We start from the raw sequence: 25,937 nt of genomic DNA, 5'->3' as shown, positions 1-25,937 counted from the left end.
GTTCCTTTAACTTGAAGTCTTCATCATGTAAAATCCTGTTGACAAACATTAATTCCTTCAGTGGCTCAAACAGTGCATCTCAATACTACCTGCTGCACTCCTACACTTTCCAGACCTGAGCAGACGTTGGTAGCGCTGTTTAGAACAAAGTATAGTACGTGCAGTCTTTGTGCAAGCTTTCCACAACTGTGAGAATGCACCCCTATAAGTTCAGTATGAATCCCTTCCAGTAGACAGATGGCTGTCAAACTGAGGTGTTAGTGATGTATGGGTCAGTGAGTTGTATTTGATTGCATTAGTCGTAGAATCTAAATATAGAAAATGCTTGTTAGATCATCTAGATCCCTGAGGCAAATATACGATTGTTTCCCTATTGCACAAACCACTAGTAAATGTTCAGACTAGTTTTAAATACTGCAAGTGACGGTGCTTCTACCACTACCTCTGGGAACCAGTTCCTCAGGCTAAGAGATTTCACTATTGGGAAGCTTTCCTGATAATCCACCCTTATTTTCCCATAATTTAACCCATTGCTGCTCTTAGTGATACCCCCTTTTACTTATATTAAATAGTTCTTTTCCCTTTTACCATGTACACACTTCAAAAATGTGCAGACAAAGTCTTCTATACCCTTAATTGATGCTCAGCTAAACTATACACAGTTATAATTAATTGTCTTAGTCTTACTTCCGCCAATCATTCTTGTAGTCATTCCTCTAATACATTGGTATTTTTCTGGTAATGTGGTTCCCAGAACTGAACACAATATTCAGAGTCACCTAGATGATTACTTTCCTGTTGCTTGCATGCCTTTGGATTTGTGATCTAAATTCTTATAGGCCTGTCTTAGTTTTGCTAGCTTGTTCCCCTGTGAACAAACTCTGTCTCCCTCAATCTGAGTGTTTGTAGGAGCAGTTCTTCTGCTTGCATGTAGGGAGTCAGTTGTTGTTGGGGATAGAGAGATTACATGCAAAGGCATTGTTTGGTGGGAGGTGCCCTAAATCACTTCTTGCTGCTGTGAAACCATATCTTTGTCTGCCTAAAATAAACAAGTGGAGGAGGGAGAGAATTTTCCTTTGCCTAATCAAACTGCTGACACATCCCCTCTAGCATGATACCAGTTAATCACAGAACCCAGTTTCGATCAATAAACTTATGTTTTAAAAAAAAAAGCCTGAATTGAATGTGCTGTACCTCAGCTAAGAAATTGGATCAGAGTTTATTTTGAAACTATAACCTAATGTGAAAGTTAAGTAGGGAGTGTGTAAAAGAGGCATATAATCTAAAGCCTTGAATTTGAAACTGACAAAGGTTAGATAAACAGTTATTCTGACATTCAGAATTCCTATTACTGGAGGACACAGTTTCTTGTTGTGGGATTTATTTCCTTCCTTATTTCTACTAAGATGTGTACAAACAAGACTTGTATTTATATTGGTCCTGGTGACATGTTTTAATTCAATTAACTGGGTAAGTTTCCCTCATCTTCTCTAAGGGTTGCACCTCATAGAAGGCTATATTTTCATAACCTAATACCCTAAGGGAATGGGAGGTAAGAGAGAGCAAAGCCAGAGTATGGAAATGAAATCACTTTCTCGACTTGGCACTCATCTCCTACCTCAGAACCGTTTCGGCTCCTGAAGTGCTCAGTGTATTAAACTAAGTAATAACTGAAAAGGTATCAGAGCAGGGAATTGGCTGCTTTTTGTTGCAGTGTGTGGGGCAGGGGAGAGGATAAGTTATTCCTGTCTGTATAGTTTCCAAAACATCTTGAAATCTAGGATGAAAAGCACTGTATAAATCTAAATGATGGGATCTTCCTAGCCTAAATAGCTAACTTTCTGATGAGTCTTCCATGTGGAATTCTACATTTGTCACTATACAGTAGGAAAGCAATCAGACATTGAGTTCCTTGTTTATCACGTTACAGTCCCTTGGGTGGTGATAGAAAAGTTCCACTTCTGTATGTACCAGGTCTTCCCACCTTCCTCCATAAAGGTTGACTTCCTTTTTCTTAGTTGGGGAAGTTTCCTTCCATTAGGGAAATGCTGATAGTTGCATGGTGCAAGCTCTTATAAACACGTGTGTGTGTTCGGCTCTTGCTAATTCTGCTGAGTATTGGCATAAACTTAATCCTGGAATTAACAGGTCAATCCTCTTGATCTTGCTGCAAGACGGTGGAAAGGTATTCAGTATCTTTGGCCTCTTCTCTCACTTGGCACAGATAAACAGTACTGTAAGGTAATAACTGATTATCTATTTAAATGGTCTTTATTTCCTTTTGTTTAATTTGATAACTTCCTTCCAGTGATTAAAAGGTAGCAGCTGCTGGTGTAACAGGAAGGGAGGGAAGATTCAGAGTGACAGACCTCTCCTCCTTGTCAGTAGTACTGAAATCTATTATTTCTGGATATCTATAAGAAAAAGCAACCCCAGTCGTCATCGTTTTCTCTCAAAAAGGCTCTATCTGGACTCACCAGTGAGTCTCTAGTTGGGAAAGCAAATTTTCTAGTTATACAGGAAACAGCTACTTTTTAGTCATTTCTTTAATGTAGTCCTGTCTGTCTTTGGATACTGATTGTCTTGTGAGAACTTAGCATTGAGTGACATAGAGATTGGTTTGTCTGATGAATGTAATAAGAACACAGTTGGGATTGCTGTGTTGATTGACAAGCAGTTAATGTCCAACTCTGGCCATGCCCGAAGGGGGAGAGTTCAGCCATTTGGGTGTGAATTCCTTCATGCTCCTGAATCTTACATATGCCCCAGGGAATAACTTGCAGTCTTTTGAAGAGGTATCACCACTTCAAAGGTCAGGGAACTGGACAGCTGTGTGATGGCACTAATTCTTCAAAAGAAACTGTAGGTCTGTCAGTGCATTTTATTGCCCATTAAATAAGTTCATCTATATAACGAACACAAGGCTAGACAAATCCATTTGTAGCAAAGCAAACGAGTGGACTACTAAAAAGTAATGTTTGGTTGCCCAACCATTATTATAGTCAACTGTGTGTTTCAATAAATAAAGTCTTAAGTAGACCAATGACTCCTAGATCTTCTATAGCCTTTGATGCAAAATCCAATATCCCGAAGGCTAGACAAAAATGACTGATGTTCCAGTGTCAGTTCAGGTCTCTCTTCCACAGTTCTGCTTACCTATCTTTTTTAATAGGTTAAATTCTATTAACTTGTATCACTAAAGGTGAAGAGGATACTCTGGATCTAATAACTTTCACCCAACAGAGAGGAGCTTTTGAGATTTGTTAGTGCCCAGCTCTCCAAATGCTGTTCTCTTTGGGTACTGCCTGTGCACAATATTGTATTTACGGAACGCTCCCTGACCATTCATATTCTGCTGTGTTTCTTCTTCATTCCTGCCTTCTTTGATTAGACAGCGGGTAAAATGAACAGATTGAGTTTTCTCTTTTGTCTCATAAGTGACCATCTCTGTAGACTTTGGTTAAAGGGATTGTTCTGAAATGCAAAATCCTTTGGCAGCTGTTTGCCTCTTGTATCCCATAGATTGTTGAAATGAGACCTAAAGATGGTCAGATTGGGGTCTGAGGTCAGAGGAGGAGAAGATGGCATTCCTCTGTTCTGCCACCTCCCTCCCAAGAAAAAGATGGTCAGTCTTGCAGGAAGAACACCAAGCATGGACATGGGTGTCATTATGTGATAATGTGAAAATCTGATTCAGTTCAATTCAAGGGTACAACAAGCTGTACTCATTTTTTGGCATGACAAACTATACAAATATTGCCAAAGTATAAGAAAAAGACTGACCTTTTGGGTACCTGTTAGAGGCGGGTGTGCTGCGTTTTAGTGGTGAAGAGGTAGTATATATTTTTTCTTGTAAGCCCTTCAGAAATGTAGCGGGAGCATTAGAGTGGAGTAGGCAGACTGTAAAGCTGGGATCTGTTCCAGAAAAAAACGAACACTGAAGCCAGCATGGTGCTTATCATATCTTTGATCATCACTTATTTCAATCCATCCCTGGGGCTGTGCATGGGAATTACCCCCCAAATATATAATTAGCATTCGCTCTTTTAGGCTGGCTTCTGTTGATCTTCCTCCTTTTTTCCCCATTACACAATATTTTAAAAGAAAAGTTAAGTGTTGACAAGAAATCTGACTACTCAGGAAGCCTGGATATCCTATTTATGAGAACAGTAGGGGAGCAATCTGCTTACTTTCTACCACTGCTGCCCAGTTGGAGAACTGAACTGCACGTTGGCAGGATCTGTCCCTGTTCCCCAGCTGAACATCTGCAGTGAGAAGATGTGTTCCTCAACCACGTCATCCAGTAGCCTCCTTCTAGCAGGTGGAATTGGAAGAATCAGACTCTTGCAGAGGCTACAAGGAGACTAGGGACTTGCACCAGCATTAGTTCACACCAGTTGGGATATAAATTCTAGTGCACTCCAGTGTGTTGCATACTAAATGGCCATGTGGATCCTGCTGGTGTAAATTAAAAATTCCCTAGTGCCTGTTAATGTCGTACTGTTCAAAACAGGACTAGGCTAATGCCCTGTAGGGTCTACATGGGCCAGTTAGCACATGATACACTGATGCGGATTAAAATTTACACTCCAGCTGGTAAGCTTCATGTAGACAAGTCCTAGAGCATCCTAGCTCCTTTTCAACTATCTTCACTCTCAAGCACATTGGATAAACTCCCAAAATGCCTGCTTATAGGTATTTATTCTGTTTTCTCTTCTTAAATGATATCACTTGATCAGTGGTAATACTGCATGTGATTCTACCATTATTCTAGTTTATGGTGACTGTAGGACAGGCTCCTGCCCGGTCCAGTCCTGGCGGCCCTTCCGCAGGCCCAGGCTCAGAGGAAGGCCACTGCGCCTTCCTAATCGACAGGGGAATGTTAGTTTTACAGTCTTTCGCCCCGGCCCTCAGGCAGGGCGGGCGAGCGAGCAAAGGAGTCTTTCGCCCCGGCCCTCAGGCAGGGCGGGCGGGCGAGCAAAGGAGTCTTTCGCCCCGGCCCTCAGGCAGGGCGGGCGGGCGAGCAAAGGAGTCTTTCGCCCCGGCCCTCAGGCAGGGCGGGCGGGCGAGCAAGGAGCAGTGAACTCGAGTCCAGCGGGCAGTAGAGGCTATTTCCCTTTTGGGGGTTGGCAAGGATCAGGGGGGAGGGGAGGGGGACGCAGGCCCACCCAACTCCACTGTGTCCCAGCCCAGGGCCCTAGCAGTGGCACGGGTGTTGCCACTCAGTTGGCGGGGCTCCTGCCGCAATACGCCGACTGGGCGTTACCCCTAGTACAGCCACGCCTCTGGCTGTCCCTGGGCTCCTTCCTCCCTGGGTTCCCCGGTACCTGTGTCCGTCGGTTCCTCTGGGTCATCGGGGTACACTGCACGGGGTAGGCCAGTCAGTCCTTCCGCGTCCATGGGGGGTAGATTGGGAAGCTCCTCAGCGAGGGGCAGCTCCTCCAGATCGCAGGGCTGGGAGTAGGGTCCAGCCTCCGGCAACTCCTCCAGGTTGGGTCCTGCCTCCAGGGGTTGTGCGTCCGGCAGCTCCTCCAAGTCCAAACCGGCTTCTGGGCGAAACCCCCAGTTCTCTGGTTCAGGGGGCTCGTCCCAGCCGCTACGGGCCTGAGGCTGGGTCCAGCACTTTGGACCTGTAGGCCTCGGCCAGTCCAGGGGGCCCGGAAGCCCAACCCAGGCCTTAGAGGCGGGTCGCCGGGGCCGCAAGGCTGGGAGAGGGTTACCTGAGGCAGTGGTCTGGCGTGGTTCAGCCCTTTGCTGCAGCTGGCGAGGCAGTGCGTCTGTCTCTGCCAGCAGCCCTCTGCCTTCTGAGCTGCAGGGCCTGCTTTTTATGGCTGCTGCCCTCCCTAAGGCTCCGCCCCCCTGCTGCCGGGTTGGCCGCTCGGCAGGACCTATCGGGGCCCAGCTGCCTGGTTGCCGGGCAGACTGGGCTGCTGGCGAGTCTAGAGTCTGATTGGGTGCCTGTGGCCCTTCCGCGGGCCCAGGCTCAGAGGAAGGCCACGGCGCCTTCCTACAGTGACAATATCTTGAAGCCAAAGATTAAAGTTTAATTTACTTAGGATGCAGCCATTGAGCTTGGATTGGAGTTTCTGTATTGCCAACCAAACCAAACCTTTCCTTCTCTCCATCTCATGAACCTTGCGGAAGGCGAGGACCATGCTCCTAGAACTTTGTCTGTTTACAGCCTAGTATAGCAGAAAAACCTGAAATCAGATTTGCTGCTTGAGCTGTAGCAGCATCAAAGCAGCATCTTATAGGGCCTCTGATCTTGTTGAAGTTTATAAAGTAAGCAGGGTCAAGCATGGTCAGTAGTTGACTAACATACCTTTGATGAAACCTGAAATTCAGTACTGAAGTAATGTCACATCATGTTACCAAGGACTGTTGAGAGTACAATATTTTAGATGAAAAATAACCCTCTACTTTTGGTAACTAAAGATCTCATCGCACACTCTGCAGTAGTAAGCACGTCTTAATCAAATATCAAAGTGCATTTTATTCTGCACATTTAAATTCCCCTTTTAACTTCAGCTGAACTTATTTTTCTCCTCCCCATCTTCATAAAAGTAAATTTTAAAAACTATATAGATTTGCTGCTACACTTTCACTAGAAGGGCTGCAAGTCAAATATGGATGAGTGATGCCTATAAGTAGCTTACAAAGTACTTTGTGAAGCTGCAGAATGAAAGGCCTCCAGATGTAAAGTTTAGTGTAGTCTTTCAGTTAAGATGTGGGTCTTGACTGCTTGTGATCTTTAATAATAATAATTAATAAATCAACACAGAATTTGGCTCAAAGAAAGGGACATTAGTCCAAATGTTCTAGTTAAATTCTAGCAAGGGTCATTACATTTTGATCACCTAAAATGCTCTGTTTCAGCTGGGCTCTTCACTGCCTGTTAGTGCAGAATACATGCCATATTTCCATCCCGTTATATAGTCTATAAAGCAACTGGGATACTTCAGGATCAGAGATGCTATAAAAATTGCAGGTGGTATGATTTTGAGCAGATTACCCGTTTGTGAAATGAAAGGAGGCTCTGTTTCCATATTTGTTTCCCCACACTGCTTCTGTAACCATTCCTCAACCCTGCCCTTGGAGAGACCACCTTTTCCTAAGATAAGGGGAAATCAGTTTCCATTTAATCCTTTAAAGCACCTGCTAGGTGAAAACCTCAGAATGCCTTACTAACATTGATGAATGAAGTATTTATCACTCTGGGACGTAGCTGTAACCCTGTATTATAATGGGTAAGGAAACTGAAACATGGAAGTTGTCACTTTGAACCAATGGCAGAGATGCATAGGTGCGCATGTCAGGGGTAAGGTCAGAACACTATGGAGAGATGCTACTCCGTGCTTCTCCATGTTACACCTTGCCATGGCCAGTGCTATTAGTTTCCAGCATCTACAAACACCATTTTACTTCACCCACAAGTGAGAACGTGTCTGTAAGGAAGAGTTGAAGTCTGGCAACAGGCTAGCATTTATCTGCCATTCCATCTTGCCAGGAGCAATTTGCCAGAGAAATTGCCTTTTGTTTAAATGATATATGGCTGATGGCAGGCTTGCCACCCCTGGGGATATCACAAACTCACCAGCTTACACCATCTGGCCTTCGTAGCTCATCCTGCCAAATAGAAACGTATACAGTCATGTCATATATATGCAGCTTCCTAGGGACCTGCCTGTGGTGATTGATTTCACTGTAGCAAGCACTGCAGGCAAAAGCTGTTCAAGAGAAGGCAGCTTGAGTTCAGTAGCAAGCCAGGAGCTGGGTCAGAAAAAGTGGAGACACAATGGTCTACCCATCAGCAAGCAGGCAGAGGAAGAAACTTAGCCTATGCAGCAGAAGAGATCAAAAGGACAGCCTGTGCACAGTGGAGGGGAATTGGTAGGTTTCAGATGGGACCTGTACTGTCCACTCAGAGTAGACAAGACCTTGGTTTGAAAGATCCCAGAGGGGCTGTTTGCTGAGTGTTCTTGGCCAACTTCTCCCATTGCTGTGCAGTGTGTGCCTCTGGCTGTGGTCTTTCATGCCACAGGTGGCTACATTGCAGTGGTGCTGTGTATGTCGTTTGTGGAGCACTTGTGGGATCCTTTCTGATGAGTTGCTATATAAATAAGCTTAATTTATATGCAACAGGAGGGAATATGATGATGGTGAGAGGTGCTTGTCTGTACAGAGCTTGAAAATGTGACTTTTTCTCTTGGGGGATGAGGATGGGGCTTAAGCCAACAATTTCTACATAAGAATGACCATACTGGGTCAGACCAATGGTCCGTCCAGCTCAATCTCCTGTCTTCCAACTGTGGCCATTGCTGGATGCTTCAGAGGGAATGAACAGAACAGGCAATCATCCATCCACTGTTGTCCACTCCCAGCTTCTGGTAGCCAGAAACACTTAGAGCAGGGGGTTGCATCCCTGCCCATCTTAGCTAATAGCCATTGATGGACCTATCTTCCAGGAACTTACCTGATTCTTCTTGGAAACTATTATAGTTTTGGCCTTCACAGCGTTCCCTGGCAGCAAGTTCCAGATGTTGACTAGGTATTGGGTGAAGAAGTTCTTTCTTTTGTTTGTTTCAAACCTTTTGTTGTCTATTAAGTTCATTAGGTGACTCCTGGTTCTTGTGTTATATGAAGGAGTAAATAATACTTCCTTATTCACTTTCTCCACACCTCTGTCATATCCCCCTGGGTCATCTCTTTTCCAAGCTGAACAGTCCCAGTCTTTTTAATCTCCCCTCATATAGAAGTTGTTCCATACCCCTAATCTTCTTTTTTTGCCCTTTTCCGATTCTATCTTTTTCGAGATGGGGCAACCAGAAGTGCACGCAGTATTCAAGGTATTCAATACCTTGGCTTTATATAGTGGCATTATGATATTCTGTCTTATCTACCTCTTTCCTAATGGTTCCTAACATTCTGTTAGCTTTATTGACTGCTGTGCTGCTGCACATTGAGTGGATGTTTTCAGAGAACTATCCACGATGATGCCAAGATCTCTCCCTTGAGTGGTAGCAACTAATTTAGACCCCATCTTTTTGTATGTATAGTAGGATTATGTTTTTCAATTCATATTTTTTTTGTATTTATCAACATTGAATTTCATCTGTCATTTTGTTGCCCAGTCACCGTTTTGTGAAATCCTTTTGTTAATCTTCGTAGTCTGATTTGTACTATCTTGAGCAATTTAGTATCATCTGCAAACTTTGCCACCTCACTGTGTAGTGTTTTTTCCAGATCAGTTATGAATATGTTGAACAGAAGTGGTCCCAGTACGGATCCCTGAGGAATCCCACTATTTACCTCTCTCCACTGTGAAAACTGACCATTTATTCTTATCATTTGTTTCCCATCTTTTAACCAGTTACTGATCCAGAAGAGGACCTTCCCTCTTATCCCATGACAGCTTACTTTGCTTAAGAGCCTTTGGTGAGGGACCTTATCAAAGGCTTTCTGAAAGTTCAGGTACACTGTATCACTCTTGTCCATGTGTTTGTTGACCCCCTCATATAAATCTTATAGATTGCTAAGGCATGATATATCTTTTCAGAAGCTGTGTTGGCTCTTCCCCAACAAATCGTGTTTATCTACGTGTCTAATAATTCTATTCTTTACTATAGTTTCAACCAATTTGTCTGGTAGTGAAGTTAGTCTTACCTGCCTGTAATTGCCAGGATAACCTCTGGAGCTGTTTTTAAAAATCGGCATTACATTAGAATAATAGAACCAGAGGGTTAGAAGGGACCGCAAGGGTCATCTAGTGTAACTCCCTGCCAAGATGCAGGATTTGTTGTGTTTAAACCATCCAAAACAGATGGCTATCCAGCCTCTTTTTGAAAATCTCCAGTGAAGGAGCTTCCACAGCCTCCCTAGGCAGTTTATTCCATTGTCCTATTGTTCTTACAGTTAGGAAGTTAGAATAAATCAGTGGCAAGGGAGAACAATTTTTCTCCATCTTTTTTATGGCAGCCTTTCAAGTATTTGAAGACTGCTATCATGTCCCCTCTTAATCTCCTCTTTTCTGAATTAAACATACTCATTTCCTTCAGCCTTTGTGCATATGACTTGCATTCCGTGCCTTAGATCATCTTTGTCACTCACCTCTTTATCCTTTTCTGTACAGCGGTGACCAAAATTGGACGCAGTACTCCAGCTGAGGTGTAACCTCAGTAGAGTGCTAATATCACCCTGTGACTTGCATGCTTTGCCTTTGTTGATGCAATCCAAAATTACATTTCCTTTTATTTTTTTTTGCACAGCATCACGTTAGCTATCTTCCTGATATAGCAGCTGATTTGAGTGATAGGGTACACACCACAGTTCTGCAATTTCATATCTGAGTTCCTTCAGAACTCTTGGGTGAATACAACCTGGTCCTGGTGACTTATTACTGTTTCATTTATCAAGTTGCTCCAAAACCACCTCTATCAACACCTCAGTCTGTCACAGTTCCTCAGATTTGACTCCTAAAAAGAATGGCACAGATGTGGGAATCTCTTTCACATCCTCTGTGAGGATGAAGACGATGCAAAGAATTCATTTAGCTTCTCTGCAATGGCCTTGTTTTCCTTGAGTGCTCCTTCAGCACCTTGATTGTCCAGTGGTCCCACTGATTGTTGGTTAGGCTTCCTGCTTCTCATGTACTTAACATTTTTTTTTGCTGTTAGTTTTTCTGCAGAATTTAACCTTTAATTTGTAAAAGAATTAAGTTTTTTAGCCTTTAAGCTTATGAATCAAGTGCAAACCAATGTAGTGCTGTCTTCCTGAGTCTACAGACAGATGGCTCAAGAGCCTCTGTCCCTATTCATAGTTTTACCAGCATCAGTGGAAAAATGAAGTAAGGACAGTGGTCGGTTTCATATTTGCTACTCACAATTTTTGTGGCATCTGTGAAACTGACAAGAATGATGCAGATTTCATAAAGCTGCTCCTCTTTAGGAAAGCTATGAGCAGCAGCAGAGGTAGAAACAAGCTATTCATGGTGGCAGAGGAGGAGAAGCTAAAAATAGAAGCTCTGGAGAAGGAATAGAAGAAGACCAATCCCTCTCTCCTTGGCACTGGAAAGGGGCAGAGAATTAGAGAATCTCCTTACCCACTCCTGGCTGCAGCCAAAAGGCTTTGGATTTTGGCAGTGGGGAAGAAGAAAAACCCTCCTCTTTTGCCTTCCAACAGCTAGAGGGTGTATATGAAACTTCACATGTCAGACCTCTACTAGCCAGAGGCCAATATGAAAGGTAAGGCCCAGGAACAGCACCATGGTAGCAATCCTATTACCCTCCTCCCTTCTCAGCAGCGGGTGTGGGTAGCAGGGCATTACTCTTGGACCTTGCTTTTTAAGCCTTCCTCATCTCTTCTATGTACTTCTGATTAGTTAGCTTAGCCCTCTGGGTAGTGGGTGTCCATTTTTTTTCCAGCCCTGTCTATACTACACAGCATATGCAGAGTATAGTAATTGATTTGAATGGGTAACTTGTTCATAGTTCTGTGCCCAATATGGAGTGTACTTTAGAAATGAGTTGTACACTCCTTGGATCAGTGAGATTATAGTGCTGCTGTGCGTGTCCTGGAATAGTTAATTATATGAGCCTTTTTATGGGAAGCTATAAAATATATATTAATATTAAGACCTAAACTGACCTATTTTATTACCTTGATTACGGAACAATAAAGATCCACCTTCCAACCCAAACATAATTAAGCTTGGCTGGAGTTCAGTTCTGGTTGCAATAGTGTTATTGTTTGCGGGTTTACACACTACCTCGATTGGCTTGTTTTAGATAAACCAGTCTGACTGGTTGGACCTTGCGTGAGTGCTAAGAAGGGAAATTTTCTTGGTGCTTGCACGCTCCTGTGAGAGCAATTAGGACAAAGTGTAATACTGGCTCAGGTCTTGCTGTTTGCATGCTGTGAAGCTGTGTAATCTTACTGCACCTTTCTATCAGCTCCAAGTACTGTCCCTTGCATTAACCCACTATGGGTATGTCTACATGGCAATAAAAAACCCACAGCACTGAGTCTCAGAGCTGTGGTCAGTTGACTCAGGCTCTTGGGTCTCAAGCTGCAGGGTTAAAAATTGCAGTGTAGATGCTTTGACTGGAGCCTGGGTTCTGAGAACCACCCACTTCTTCCAGCAGAGTCCCTATGGTTTCTCCACCTGAGGTGTGTCTGCGCCCCTGTGCTGCTGACCGGAGAAGTTTGGTAGCAGTCCATCCCGCCCCCGCATGCACAGCTCTCCGCCTGCCAGGAGGCCAGCCAGTGTGCCTGGGCATTTCCCCCCTCAGTTCCTTTTCAGTTGCCCCCTGGCCAGAGACAGAACTCAGAGCTGTGCATTCACAGATCACTAGCTCCCTTTCGTGTTGTTAATTTTAGCTTCCCTGGAAGCTTTTCTCCTTTGATACCTCGTTTTGTTGACCAAAGAAGAAAGGGAACCCCTGGACAAGAGTGTGCCTGGCTCACTCCAGGCTTCAAAAAGTGCCTCAGTTGCAAGGAATCTATCCCAGTGACTGAAAGGCACTTGCAGGGCATTCGCTGCCTGGAAGAAAAGCACAATCCACTAAGATGTGGTTGATGCCAGCAACTAAAACCCAGGTCCAGAAAAGACAGAGTTACTACATCGAGAGAGAAACCACCTCCTCAGCGTAGGAGCTATAGAACCTGTGCCCATACATCTCGGAGGCAAAGACTTCTATTCTTGCTACTTCCTGATACCAAAGAAAAAAGGGAGGTTGGAGACCTCAGAGTATGTCAAAACATAGAAATTCAAGATGGTCACCCTATCAACGATCATTCCAGCATTAGAGGAAAGAGACTGGTTCTCAGCTCTTGACCTTCAAGATGTGTACTTCACGTTTCCATCCTACTGAGTCACAGGCGTTACCTCAGGTTCATGTTGGGCCAGGCCCACTACCAGTACAGAGTACTCCCTTTTGGCTTCTCATTGGCCCCCAGGGTATTCGCCGAGGTCCTTTTGGAAGTGTCTGCTCACTTATGCTCTTAAGGCGTCGTGATTTATCTTGACCAGGATGATTGCCTTCTCAGGGCACGGTCCTTCACAGAGACCCAACAAGTCACAAAGGCCACACGGGACCTATTTCTGAATCTGAGCCTACAGATCAGTGAACAAACATTGACCTTAACCCTGGTACAGAGGCTAGAATTCACAGGAGCCGACTTCGACTCAACTCAGGCAAAAGTGCTCCTACCACGTCACTCTTTTTCTCTGTCTCTCCTCGTTGATAGAGACCATACAATCCAGCCCACAAATTTCGGCCAAACCCTGCCTCCAGCTTCTGGGACACATGGCCGTGGGCACATTGGTTATTGCTCATGCCAGATCATGCATGATATGCCTCCAAGCATGGTTCAGTTTGATTTACAGGCCAAACAGAGACAGTATAAACAAACGCCTGTCGATGCCCACTGGGGGTAAGTGAGCCGTGGACTGATGGAAGGACATGGCAAACGTCTGTACGGGAATCACGTTTGCTCAATCTTCCCTGATTGCGTGATCACTGATACATCCCTCATAGGATGGGAGTGCATGTCAATGGTCGCACAACACCAGGCAAATGGTCCCCAACAGACACGTGTTTTCACATCAGCTGCTCAAGCTCAGAGCGGTCAGAAACACACGTACTCATTTCAGCATGTGTGGGGGCGGGAGGAACTGCTACCAAAGATCTCCGATCAGCAGCACGGGGACACAGACACACCTACAGTGGAGTGCCCATAGGGGGACACATCTTGAAGAACCATCGTTACTGCACAAGGCAAGAATTTCCTCTTGCAGGGTCTCAGAGCCCGGATTCCAGCCTGAGCCCTAATGTCTACACTGTAATTTTTAACCCTGTCAGTCAGCTGACCTGGGCCAGCTGCAGCTGTGTCATAGGTCATTTATTGCAGTGTAGATGTACCCTAAGTGTTCACAGTTTCCAGAGCTGTCAGATTGATGGGGTAGGAGCCTGTTGTAACTTTCAGCATCTGGAGAAGGTGCTGCTGATGTATTATCTCTTCTGTAAAGGAAAAAGCTGCTGTTGTAATATGCCAAACTAGAGGTTGGTGTGAAATGCAGACCTGGAGTTCCAGCCCTCTGGTTGGTGAGAATGTAGTGTAAACAGGGATTCCCAGGACCCTGTCCTCCAGCTTAAAAAGATCTGCATTGTTTAAAAGCAATTTGGGAGTCACAAGCCCCAGGTCAGAGAGGGGCGTGTATGTGAAATAGCAAGTTTGGAGAGACCCTGAACCTAGGTCACTCAATCCTACTCCAGGCTAGAGAAACAAGATCTGATGAATGAACAAAGATATGAATGGGAATGAGCTATGGCTGAACCTTGTGTGACTCTGGAGGGAAAGAGGGTGTGTGAACACTGACAGGTGCGTGACTAGTTTGACAGGTTTAGGATCGTTAGCGGCTTAGGACTCTGAACATTCAGCTTTTTCGAGCTGGTGTTATCAACTGTTTTAAATTACTTCTGATAATACACATGCATGCATGTCTTCTGCATGTAATAAAAGCTTGATTACAGGAAAGTCTTTTAATCAGCTGCTAACATGCAAGGTCAAGTGTTGAAAGCTGTTCCATGTCTCTACAGCAGTAATGTGTCCTAGATTTTTAAGGCCAGAAAGGACCTTAGATGATCTAGTCTGACAACACAGGCCATTGAACTTCACCAAGTCACTCCACCATTGAGCCCAATAATTTGTTTGATTAAAGCATATCTGCCAGAAGGCTTGAAGACCACAGGAGATGGAGAATCCACCACTTCTGACAGTTTGTGACTAGGACTCCTAGGTGCTGCAGGAATACAAATGATGATCACCTGCATTGTTAAAAGTGTGTGCTTTATTTCTAGTGGGAATTTATCTGGCTTTAACTTCAAGTCCTTGGTGCTTGTTTTGCCTATCTCCACTAGATTAAAGAACCTTTTAGTACCTGGTATTGTCTCCCTTTTGAGAGGGCACCATGATCAAGTCATGGATAAGGAGATCAATCTGTTTAGCCCAAGTCTCTCACTGTAAAGCATCTTCTCCAGCCCTCAAATTTTTTGTGGCTCTCTTTGCACCCTGGTTTTCAACTTTTCAACATCCTGTGTAAAATGTGGACACCGGAACTGCACGCAGTATTCCAGTCTTGGTCTCACCAATGCTTCCCTACTTCCCTGTTTATATATCCAAGGATCGCATTTGCTGTTTTTGCCATAGCATCGCCCTGGAAGTTCATATTGAGTTGCTCAGCCACTATGACTCCTAAATCCTTTTCAGAGTCCCTGCTGTCCAGGATCTAGTCCCCCATTCTGTAGGTATGACCTGCACTCCTGGTTCTTTGCAGTTGTGACTATATGAAAACCATTTTATTTGAATGGGCCCAGCCCACCCAGCAATCCAGATGGCTGTATGATTGCCCTACCATTATTTACCACTCCACCGATCTTTGTGATCCTCAAATCTTTAAGGGTAGACAAGGGCAAGCCGGAGGTTTACGTTGATTGAGCTAATGGGGAACCTCAGCTAGCTCCCTTGGTGCAAACTCTGGCTTGCTCTTGTCTGGGCTTGGGAGACAGCATCAGTGCAGCTACACCAGTTCCTGAGTTTATATGTAGATTGCATCTGTAACTGATACATTTGTGAAAATGAATCCAGATGTGACTGTTGCAGAAGTAGGATGACATTAATGAAGGCACCAGATTTTTGGGCACTTTAGTCAGGCCCTCTGCCTGGTACTTCATGCCATGCCCAAGCTGTGAAAGAGGGCTTGATTTTCTTCAGTGACGTACATTTTTTTATCTGTAATGTGTGTCTCATGCTTCCTGTGCCTCTCACCTGCCAGTCCCACAACGTGACAACAGACAGAATGTTCAACAATAAATTCCAAAGCCTTCACTCATTGGGAGACTGCTGATTGTTCCTGAATGCCTCTGGGCTCTGTTTATTCAGTTCAGAGCAGTGCCCTGAATTATCCATACAGAAGTGAGCCAACTTTCCTGCCTGCAGTTATCCCCCCTCAAGCTGTGATTATCAAACATCGCGAGCTAAGCAGAATTGAGCTGTGCTGGGGTGTGGATGGAAGACCTCTAGGGAAATCCAAGTACTTACAGGATAGAATATTGAGAGGTGTGTGTCATATATCCCTGGAAACTGCACTGAACCAATATTTCAGCACAGTGCCAGAAGGTGCTATATTATCTGAGAACTTTTGGAGGTGGTGTTGACCTCTGCGATCAAAGATCCAATGATATTTTGCAAGAGCATTCTTCCTACTGGATTTCCCCCCTGCATTTTGATTTGGATACAGTATTCTAAACTTCCTGTCTGAAACAGTTCTGTATTGCTGTGGTGTGCTGTTTTACAGCCCCTATGTGCCATCTCAGAGGGGCTTGTCTTTCTGTGGCAGGGAAGTGGATTTTCCAAAATTGGTAAAGTCTGTAAAGTTCTGTGGGTTCATTGCATGAAACGTGCCCCATTAGTGCAAGATCATTCTTGCTCAGAGTTGGAGGGGTGTAGAGATTGGATAGTCAGAGCTCCAATTACTTCAGAAAAAGAACCAGACTTGTTTTATCTGTTGACTTCTTAGGATCTCACTGTAGGAGTGAGATGACATCTCTGTATTGCCGTCCATCACAGCAGGGTATGTTATTTTCTGCACTTCTATCCTACTGATCCGGTCTTTTTTTCAACCAGGTGTTGGAGCAAGTTCTGGTGTGTTAGAGACTGGTGTTGCCAAACAACACAACAGCGTCTGAGAGACACTGAGAAATATATAGTGACCTCTTCATTATTCTTGTGCCCATGTGATCCTGTTACAGTTCTGGCAAAAGGTCTGTCCCCCTGGGACTTTGTTGTGTGGAGAACCAGAGCAGGTCCTGGAATGATATAATCCTTATTGGGACTTGGGGTTTTGTGACCAGATTTCCCCCAAAGAGCACAGCTGAGGTGACCTTGACAGCTATCCTCCATTAGCTAAAGAACCCAAGTAATTTCAAGAATAAGAGTGACGTTTGCAGGCTACCAGGTGCTTTTCCTCTAAAAGAGTGATCCCTGGCCAGGGAAACCTAAGTCCGTGTGATCCCTCATACATTTATGATCATCTCCAAAGCCAGGGGCTGCCCTTTGGGTAGATGTCTGCTATACTGTTCCAATGCCAGCTGCTCTCTTGGCTGTCTTGGGGCTGTATGTGTGCTTCAAGGATGACTCTCATGGGCTTGCAGAAGATGAGAGCTGTTAATAAAAAGAACTAAGGTAACTGCAGAATGCAACTGAACCATTTTAATTTCTTAGCCACACCGTGGCTAGGGCTGGTTCTTAGCATGAGATGTGACATGGTGAAACTGCCAGTCACCAATCAGAAGCTTTTGAGCTGTTTGCTGCCTGATAGGGTCTATGGCTGGTTTAAAGAGGTCTACAGGAGGTAGGTCCCCAAATACTAGAGGTATGGACGCTTGGCCAGGAAGCTGTCACCTCCTGCTGAGTTCAGATCACTTCAGCCAGAGAAAAGCTTCGGGGTCTTTTGGAGGTTGCAGAATATATGAGCTGGGGTGGCACGGTAGAGTGGGATTGTGGGGGACCATGCTTTCATTTCTTTGGGGTGATTTAGGGGAGTATAAGTGGTGTGAGTAACAAGGTGCCCTCACCAGCTACATGAATAAGAAGTTAGATTAATGGAGAAAGGAAGTTTTGTTTTGAGACTTCTGAAGTAGGAAACTGGCTTCTAAGCATTATTTGCCCTCACAAATCCAGTCTAGCCTTTTCAGTTTATCCATGTGGTCACTTGCTGCTCATTCCATGCTGGGATTCCAGGGCATCTCCAGGCTCTGGGGCAGTTTGTCCTGGAGGTTCTGGGTTTAGAAACAATGTAAGCGTTCTCTCATTACTACAGCATAAAAGAGGGAAATGCTGGTGCTTGTGGAAGTGGTAATCAGATAGCTAGAGCCTTGCGCGGATACAAATACGTGGATCTACGTCTGATCCGCATCCGCGAGAATAAACTTCTATTAGACCCGCAATCTGCATGCTCTCTTTTAGATGCATCTACATCCAGGCTGCCCATCAGCTGTTTGCTGGCCCCCGCCCAGTCAGCCTGGCCAGCCGCCTAACAGCTGATCAGCTGTTCCCATAGCGCCCGGGGGCTGGCAGCTGCTCCAGCCCTGTCCCAGAGGTCCCAGAAAGTCAATCTGTGACCTCTATGACCATCCGATCCGTGATCTGCAAAAAATGGTCTGTGGATATAAAGCAGATATCCACGGATCTGCCAGGCTCTGTAGATAGCACTGGGTAGGGCCAGACATGGAGTGAACGGGAGTTGGGGAAACCTCCTTCCAAAGACTCCTCAATTCAGACTTGCGCTCCCCTTGCTATTGTGTTCTTGAGCAGAGGTTGCTAGCCGGGCAGGCAGCGGCCCCCTAAGAGGAGGTCACTTCGGGCTGGAAGAGAATGCAGGCTGACGTGAAGCAGCCATTCTCACGCCCCTTGAAGAAATAGTTTCTATGGCATGTGCTGAAGTAGTGCAACAAATGTAGCTAGCTAGTTCAGATTCAAATGGCTGCCTGCTGGGACTGCACAGCTGCTGATCCAGCCTTCAGCCATGAGGGAACCTCTTGCAGAGGCCAGTTGTCTCTTTGCTGTATTCCTTTTGGCGTGGTCTGTCATTGAGTTCAGAACAGAACTTAACCCTCTGGATGTGTCTGATTATTCTGTCCTTCCTTCCCCTTCTCTCTGAATTGCAGACTCTGGGCTCGTCGTCCCAAGCGTCTCGTACGAACTGCACAAAAAGCTGTTTTCGGTAGCTGAGAAACATGGGCTGACTCTGGAGCGAAGACTGGAGATGATTGGGGTGTGCGCCAGCCAGATGGCGTTAAGTCTGCTCGGGGGCCCGAACAGGTAAACGGCCCCTGCTTGTGAATGGAGCTTATGGAAACCAGCTTGTTCATCAAAGCTATGGCCAAGTGAAGAGTTGCCTAAACTAAGGTCCAGTGGAAATCCGTAGCTGGCACAGTTCAGGACAGCTGCACCTGTCCAGCAAGGACACCCACTCTCAGGCTTCTGGCCCCCAGCCATTGCCTTTCTGGGGTAGAGACCTGCATCTCTCTCCCTTCTGACTGGGGGGTATCCAGGCTGCACCAATCCCTGCCTTCACTGTTATCCCCTGCGGAGACAGGCTGCCCAAGCAGCCAGTTAACAGGTGTAATTGTTACAGCTATAAGGTTCCATACGGCATTTCCTATGCAGGCCTACTTTATTTTTAAGGTAAAAAACATTAAAGAGAAAACGTATTAAAAATAATAAGAGAAACCTACACACATGAAGATAAGCTTACCAGAGTTAACACCAACCTTAACATGGATTCTGGCAGGAGCAGTCCTTCAACCCCCTCTCCTTCTGTCCCCATCCAAAGGTTACAAATTCATCACAGCTTCAGCTCAGAACAAGCACACTCATAGCATGTTTAGTTCACCCGCTATACAGTTCAGGGGTCTTTGATCTGAAATTTCCAGAAGCAGGTAATTAGTAGACAAGGGATTTTCCTCCCCAGGGCATAATTTGAAAAGGGGAGGATTTGAAGTGGGTCATTTGCATACCCCAGGTACTTCCTAAGAAGTCCACTTCACACACATTGTTCCAAAACGTCCTTTGAAGTTCTTAAGGCCTTGTCTACATTGCAAAGGTAAATCGACCTATGTTAGGTCGACTTACAGCCACTGCATTAAATACTGCAGTGGCTGATGTCCACACTATCCTCCCTGGGTCGGTGGCATGCATCCTCACCAGGACTGCTTCCACCGACCTAAGAGGGGCAGTGTGGGAAGCTGAGAGCCCGGTCTCTCTTAGTAATCACCCAATGCATAAGTGCTGAAGTGGTTGAGATATAGTCACAGCAAATATGTGTGTCTTTCCAGAGTAGGAGAACTCTGGGTTCCTCATCTTCAGAGTGTTTAAATAGCTTACGGAGATTCCTGGGACCTCCATGCTGTTTCACGCTCTAGATTCCATTGTCATCACTCTCCCCTGGAAAGAAAGTAGGGGACACTTGGATTTTATGGTTTCCCTCCTCTGTTTCAGGTTGAATCCCAAAAACGTTCACCAGCGACCCACGGTGGCTCTGCTGTGTGGCCCCCACGTGAAGGGGGCCCAGGGAATCAGTTGTGGACGGCATCTTTCCAATCACGACGTTCACGTCATTCTCTTCCTGCCCAACTTTGTCAAGATGCTAGAATCCATCACCAATGAACTCAACCTCTTCAGCAAGACCCCAGGCCAGCAGGTGTCCAGTGTCAAAGGTAAGCAGCGTAAGGCTTTGGTGAAGGTTGGGTCTGAACTGGGACTACCGAGCAACTTGCAGAAGCTTGTGCTGAAACAGCCAGGTCCCAGCTCTTACGAGTTCAAATGAAGAGTGTAACACTGAAGGCCTTCCCCTTTGTAGCATCAACATTTCTCCTTCGAGTGATTGTGCACATACATGTTCTGCTGCACTCGAGTCTCGGTGGAAAGTATACGTGCACAACACGTCTTGAAGAACAGTGGTTACAGTACAGGTAAGTGACCCTTTTTTCTTGAAAGGGAACTTCTGTCTGTCAAATGGAGCGTGTTTATTCTGACACTGTGGTGTATTCTTAGCCCAGAGGCACCACCTAGTGGTGACAAATGGCATTCCCTCCCTTTACATACCTATGGAGGATTTGCTTTAGAGTCCGTCTGTCTATTGATATTTGGACCGATGCAGCGGTGTCAGTGTAACTATGCTGGTACAAATATCACCAGTATAGATGCAAGAGATTCATTGTGAATCTGCATCAAACCTTTAGTTCACCTCAGATAATCATCATCATCTTTCTCTTACTCAGTATACTGACGTTGCAAATAATTGAAAATCAAGTTAACTTGTGGGTTGGTCCTAACAGCTGAAGTTGAATGGCCTCAATAAACTAACCCCTGATGTCAGCCAAGTACAGACCTCTTAGTTTGCCCTAATATTAACTGTTTCAGCATATTGTATAAAGGATCTGCTTGAATCTAGTGGGGGAAATTGGACTTTCAAAGTATTGGCTGTAAGGACACGAGTTTTTAAAATTCATTGGTTGTTTTTTCCTTCTGGAAGAAACAAACCCCAGAAATGAGGCCATTTGTGAAATTATTTATATTACCATAGCACCTAGGGACCCCCGTCATGGATCAGGTCTCCGTTATGCGTGTACAGCATCTAACACGCACACGTAACACAGAGGTTGCAATCCAAGTATGAGATGAGACAACAGGTGAATACAATGAATGGACAGATGATGTGAGGGGAATACAAGAAAACAATGAGACAGTACTGGTAAGCATGACAAGCAGCAGTTACAATGCACAGCTGCCTAACCAGTGGCAGATTCTCCACAATGCCCTCCCCTTCTCAGTTTTCCTCTTTTCTGGCTGGCAAATCCATCTCCCCTAGTTTTTTTTAATGGATCTCTTCGGATAACGTGAGTGACAATGATATGCCACTGTTACCTGCAGAGCTGATAAAATAATAATTTTTTGGTAGAGTTTACAACAGTGTTGGCTATTTTATAAGATTTCCTTGCAGTAGATTCAGTTAGAATCCAGGGGACTTCCCCCACCAGATTAAAACATGTTTAAAGCTTGACAAATGTTAAACATAAAACTGACTGTGTAGGTCCCTAGTGGGCAGAGGAGAGGAATAATGGCACACCCCTTCTCAAGGCCAGGCTTTTCTCAATGAGACACTCCGAGTTCAAACCCAATGTTACATGGCAGGTACCACCTGACGCTCACTGAGAGAGCTGTTCTGGCAGGTGGTTTCTTGAGGGGGCCAGTTGGTTCATTGAAGTGATGGCCTTTGGAGGCCTGGGTTCAAAACTGATCAGTCCCAACCATGTCCCACATCCCAAAAGTACCACACTTCAGCATGATGAGCAGAAATTGCAAACCGGCAACTCAAGCCCCCTTGAGTTCCATTGGCAGACGGCTGTGGGAGAATCTATATCTAATTGGCAAAGTCGATCATTACTTGGCCGCTTTGGAGCGCTAAAATATACCACTTCTAGGCTTCTTGCTCTGTAGTGAGGTTGGAAAAACTCTGCTGGAGATGCAGGGAGAGATGTGGGAGGATGGTTCTTTGAGTGTAGGCAGTTTCTGTGCAGGGGAGGTTCTTGTCTGTGCTGGTACTGGATGCGCATTAAAACATATGTTTCTTTCAGATCTCCCAGATACCCCTGTTGACCTGGTGATAAACTGCTTGGATTGTCATGAAAATGCCTTCCTGCGAGATCAGCCTTGGTATAAGGCAGCTGTGGACTGGGCCAACCAGAACCGAGCCCCCGTCCTCAGCGTAGACCCTCCTATGAGTGAAATGGAGCAGGGCATTGATGCCAAGTGGTCCCTGGCGTTGGGGCTACCCCTGCCCCTGGGTGAGAGGGCGGGACGAGTATATCTGTGCGACATCGGCATCCCGCAAAAAGTCTTTCAGGAAGTGGGAATAAACTACCACTCACCCTTTGGCTGCAAATTTGTCATCCCATTGCACTCAACATAGAGCTGACTGCAGCGCAACAGCCCTGGAGGGGGAGATGGGACAGAGTCCTACCGCACAAGCTTGTATAATGGATCCTGACTAGTAAACTCTTGACGCCTTAAGGATGTGAAGTTCCGGGGTTTGGTTCTTCCAGAAGAAACATGCGTATTAAAAACATAAAAATGAAGGGAGCAAATATTACTGCAAGATGCTTTCTTGCTCTCTTGTGCCATTGTATGAAAGAACGTGGAAGAAGCTGGTACCTAACACTGGGAAAGGCAGCATCTGCTGCCCAGCAACTGGTCCTCAGCCGAAGGGTGGCTACCGTGGGTGGGAGGGTTTGTTTACAGATGCAAGTGACTGTCAGACAGTTGGGAGGTTTACAAGATGATGTTCTCAGTTTTTTTTTTTTACTACTTCTGGGGGGAAAGTTTTGCTCAGCAGGGGCCCCCTTTCTGGAGCAGTCCCCCTCCGTGATCATACAGCAATGCCTTTGTTGCAGTTTTACTCTTTTGGTTTTGATCTTTATTTTCTTTTATGTTCATGAGAGCAAATGCAGGTAAGTCTCTTCTTCCTGGAGCTGCCAGGCCTTAGTGGAGGAGGCTTCCTATTTAGAAACTGGGTGTAAAGCTTTTGTTTCCTGACTGCTTGCTGAATGAATGCTGCCCGGCTCTGGAAAGCATAGGGGAGTGAGGTGCTTACCACGTTGTCCTTCCACCAGACAGTGCTTTTGGAAAGGCGTTTTCCTAGGGTGGATTTTCGTTTCTCCAGTGATATGCATAACAGTGATATGCATAACCGTTGTGATTTGGAGACGATGCAGCTGGAACAGGCAGTTACTCTTTTCTTTAATACCTTGTGTTAAGCACAGGTAGTGTGTGGACAGATTGTAAAGCCCCTTTGCCAGTAGTGCTACCAGCATCACATCCTGCACCTGAATGTGTGTCTTGTGAAGCATGACAATGTTTCGTTCCCTTTGGGAACAACAGCCATGGGGTGGGAGGATCCTCCCTCCCAAAAGCCTGTGTGCTTTGTTCTAATGCACTGATCCACATGGATCTCAGTGGAAATCACAGGGCCTGGCCTCTCTCCGTTATGCAGCCTGTAAAAGATGAGTCAAATGCTGTTAGTCTTAATATGCAAAGAGAGCCTGAGAGACAGGAGCGTGCGCGCACACTGCGTTGGGGGATGTTATGGAAGGCTAAGAGTGGAGGAATCTTCCACCAGGCCTGCTTGTCAGCGTAGTGCAGCACTACTGGCCATATGGCATTGTGGGCATAGGAGATGTTGGTAGTGCTACAGCGAATGCTATTGTGCTTGGCAAGCGGATTTGTTATGCTGCCTTCGGAAGCATTTGCAGTGTGGCTCCTGCATGCACTGAAATCTGGTCCTTTCTGCCCCAGGCAGCACCACTGGTAGGAACCACTGTTGTATCATGTGGCTTGCAGAAAGCTTTGGTCTTTCCAGCTGCATCACCCTTGAGGGGAAGGTCAGAAAATTCTGACCTGAGTTACTGTAGGGACTCTCACCCGTTTTACTTTGCTAGCTGGTTTTGTGCTGCAGATCCTCCCCTCCCCCTCCCAATACGCTACAAGGAAAGCGGTTGTATTCATTGCACTACCTAGACGATGTCTGGGGGCAATGCCTAGAGTGAGAAGTGATTTGATGAACCTTTGGCTGGCTCTGTAAATTTATCATGCCGGACCTTTTATTGTCTGGGAAGGTGCCCGACTCTCTGCCTAGTGATGAGAAATATTAAACCTGGACAGAACAGTGCTGTGCTTGAGAGTTTCTGAGCTTTCCAAATTTCCTATAGAGTGAGAGGCAGACAGGTGAGGACGACGCCTTGAGTCCTAGTCTAGCAAAACAGACCTAGGTTCCTCTACTGCCGTTTGAATTTTGCCATGAGCAGAGACTGTGCTTAAAGTTCTGCTTTCAGGATGGGAGTCAGCCTGCCTGCTTGGTCTGTGCTGCTATTGACTGGCTTCAAAGCTTCTGTTGGTGCCTTGCCCAGGGCTCCTGTTGCTAAAGTGTAGAGCAGCTGTTCTGTGTGAAACACACATAGCTACTGCTTGGCTATTCAGTAACTGAACCTGTGAAGAAACTGCCTGCAGAGCACTCCATTTAATAGCAAACTAGTCAGCCAGCTGGGTGACGTGAGGTTACTAATTACAAGTCAGGCACTTGTATGTAAAAAAACTCCTGTCACTACTCAGCCTAGCAGAGCTGTAAGGAACAAAGAGCGAGTGCCCTAGCAAGTAGAAGAGGGGGGCTGGGAAGAGACTTCTTATGTCAAAGGAAATAAGATTGCTCAGGTAAACAATGTAAGTTACTGAAGAATGGGAAAATACTCTCCAACCTCATCTGTCGAGCAGTACTGCATGTACGCTTGAGGAGGTGGCAAGCAGGTATTGCGTAGCACGGGGTGTGGGAATGGTGGGTAGGAGCACTGGAGAACAGCCCCGCTCTTAATTATTCCATAGCACACGTGGTAGTGAGACAGGATGCTGCTACATCAGGGCTCACTACAAGACTTCCCAGGCCAAACTGCACAGAACGCATCTACCTCATGCAAATAAAGGGCCTGGGGGGTAGCAAGCTTCTCAGTGCTGAGGGTTAGACTAGTAACCGGTGTCCACTGCTTTCTGCTGAATGGCCTTGTAAACTCCCTTCACAACCATGCATGAGGAGGTTTCCGGCTGGAGCCCGTCTGTGTTTCCCTGCAAGACTTAGAGCAGATAAAACATTAGCTGCAGCTTACTGCCATTGCATTTAATGAGAAGGGGTGGTACTTCGCTAGCCAGCAGTGTGTTAGTGACAGCAGGGTGAAGTGTTGTCTGTTTAAACTAAACACAAACCAAGGTTTTTCTCCTGGAGGTCAGAGCTGCTACAGCCAGCTTTAGTTTAAGGTGCAGAGGATGTAGCAATTGACTGACTAAACAAGGTGAAAAATGAATTACTCCTAATCTAGTACTGTACCTGTCACACACTAATTGCCTTGTTTTCACCATCCTTTACAAAAGCAGAGCTGACTAAGAAAATAGCCTGCTGGTTGTTTCCTTTCCTATACTATTTTACAAGCTTTAGCTTGATGGATGGTTATTCAGTAGTCCTTTATTTGAGCAGGGTGTCAATTTGGAAGGGGGTAAAAAGCGCTTTCAATTTTTTCTTTAAAATGTCCTTCCGTGGTTGAGGCTTTACCAGCTATAATAGAAGGGGTTGCAGGAATTGCTTGGTTCTTTTTTAAATAAAGAATTGGAGGGGTCAGTGTTACTCCTGCAACAGCCAGTGGATGCTTCTGGACAAGAGAAAGAATTCTAAGTAAATGTAGAGGTACTGATAAGCCAATCTAAAATCTGTCTCAAGCACAACTAAGGAGATTTTGGGACAAGTGTGTTAATATGTTCTCTCTTCTAAATAGAACAGG

The 25,937-nt window shown here is 45.5% G+C and overlaps 1 protein-coding gene across 2 annotated transcripts in view; it reads left to right on the top strand.

The window, feature by feature from the left end:
- Window positions 1-25,743, top strand: part of EDC3 (enhancer of mRNA decapping 3) — a 42,173-nt gene extending 16,430 nt beyond the window's left edge. For both annotated transcript variants that reach the window (XM_067534681.1, XM_067534680.1), the window contains exons 5-7: window positions 18,726-18,879; window positions 20,059-20,276; window positions 22,197-25,743. In XM_067534681.1, the coding sequence (XP_067390782.1) occupies window positions 18,726-18,879; window positions 20,059-20,276; window positions 22,197-22,531 (707 nt within the window). In that variant the 3' untranslated portion in view covers window positions 22,532-25,743. The remainder of the gene's footprint in view (window positions 1-18,725; window positions 18,880-20,058; window positions 20,277-22,196) is intronic.
- The last annotated feature ends 194 nt before the right edge of the window (window positions 25,744-25,937 follow it).

Source organism: Emydura macquarii, unplaced genomic scaffold, assembly GCF_026122565.2.
Source record: "Emydura macquarii macquarii isolate MOO-44397 ecotype Brisbane River unplaced genomic scaffold, CSIRO-AGI_Emac_v2 contig_3451, whole genome shotgun sequence".
Classification (NCBI taxonomy): domain Eukaryota; kingdom Metazoa; phylum Chordata; order Testudines; family Chelidae; genus Emydura; species Emydura macquarii.
The sequence above is the reverse complement of the archived record's forward strand: the minus strand, read 5'-3'. Positions and strand labels throughout refer to the sequence as shown.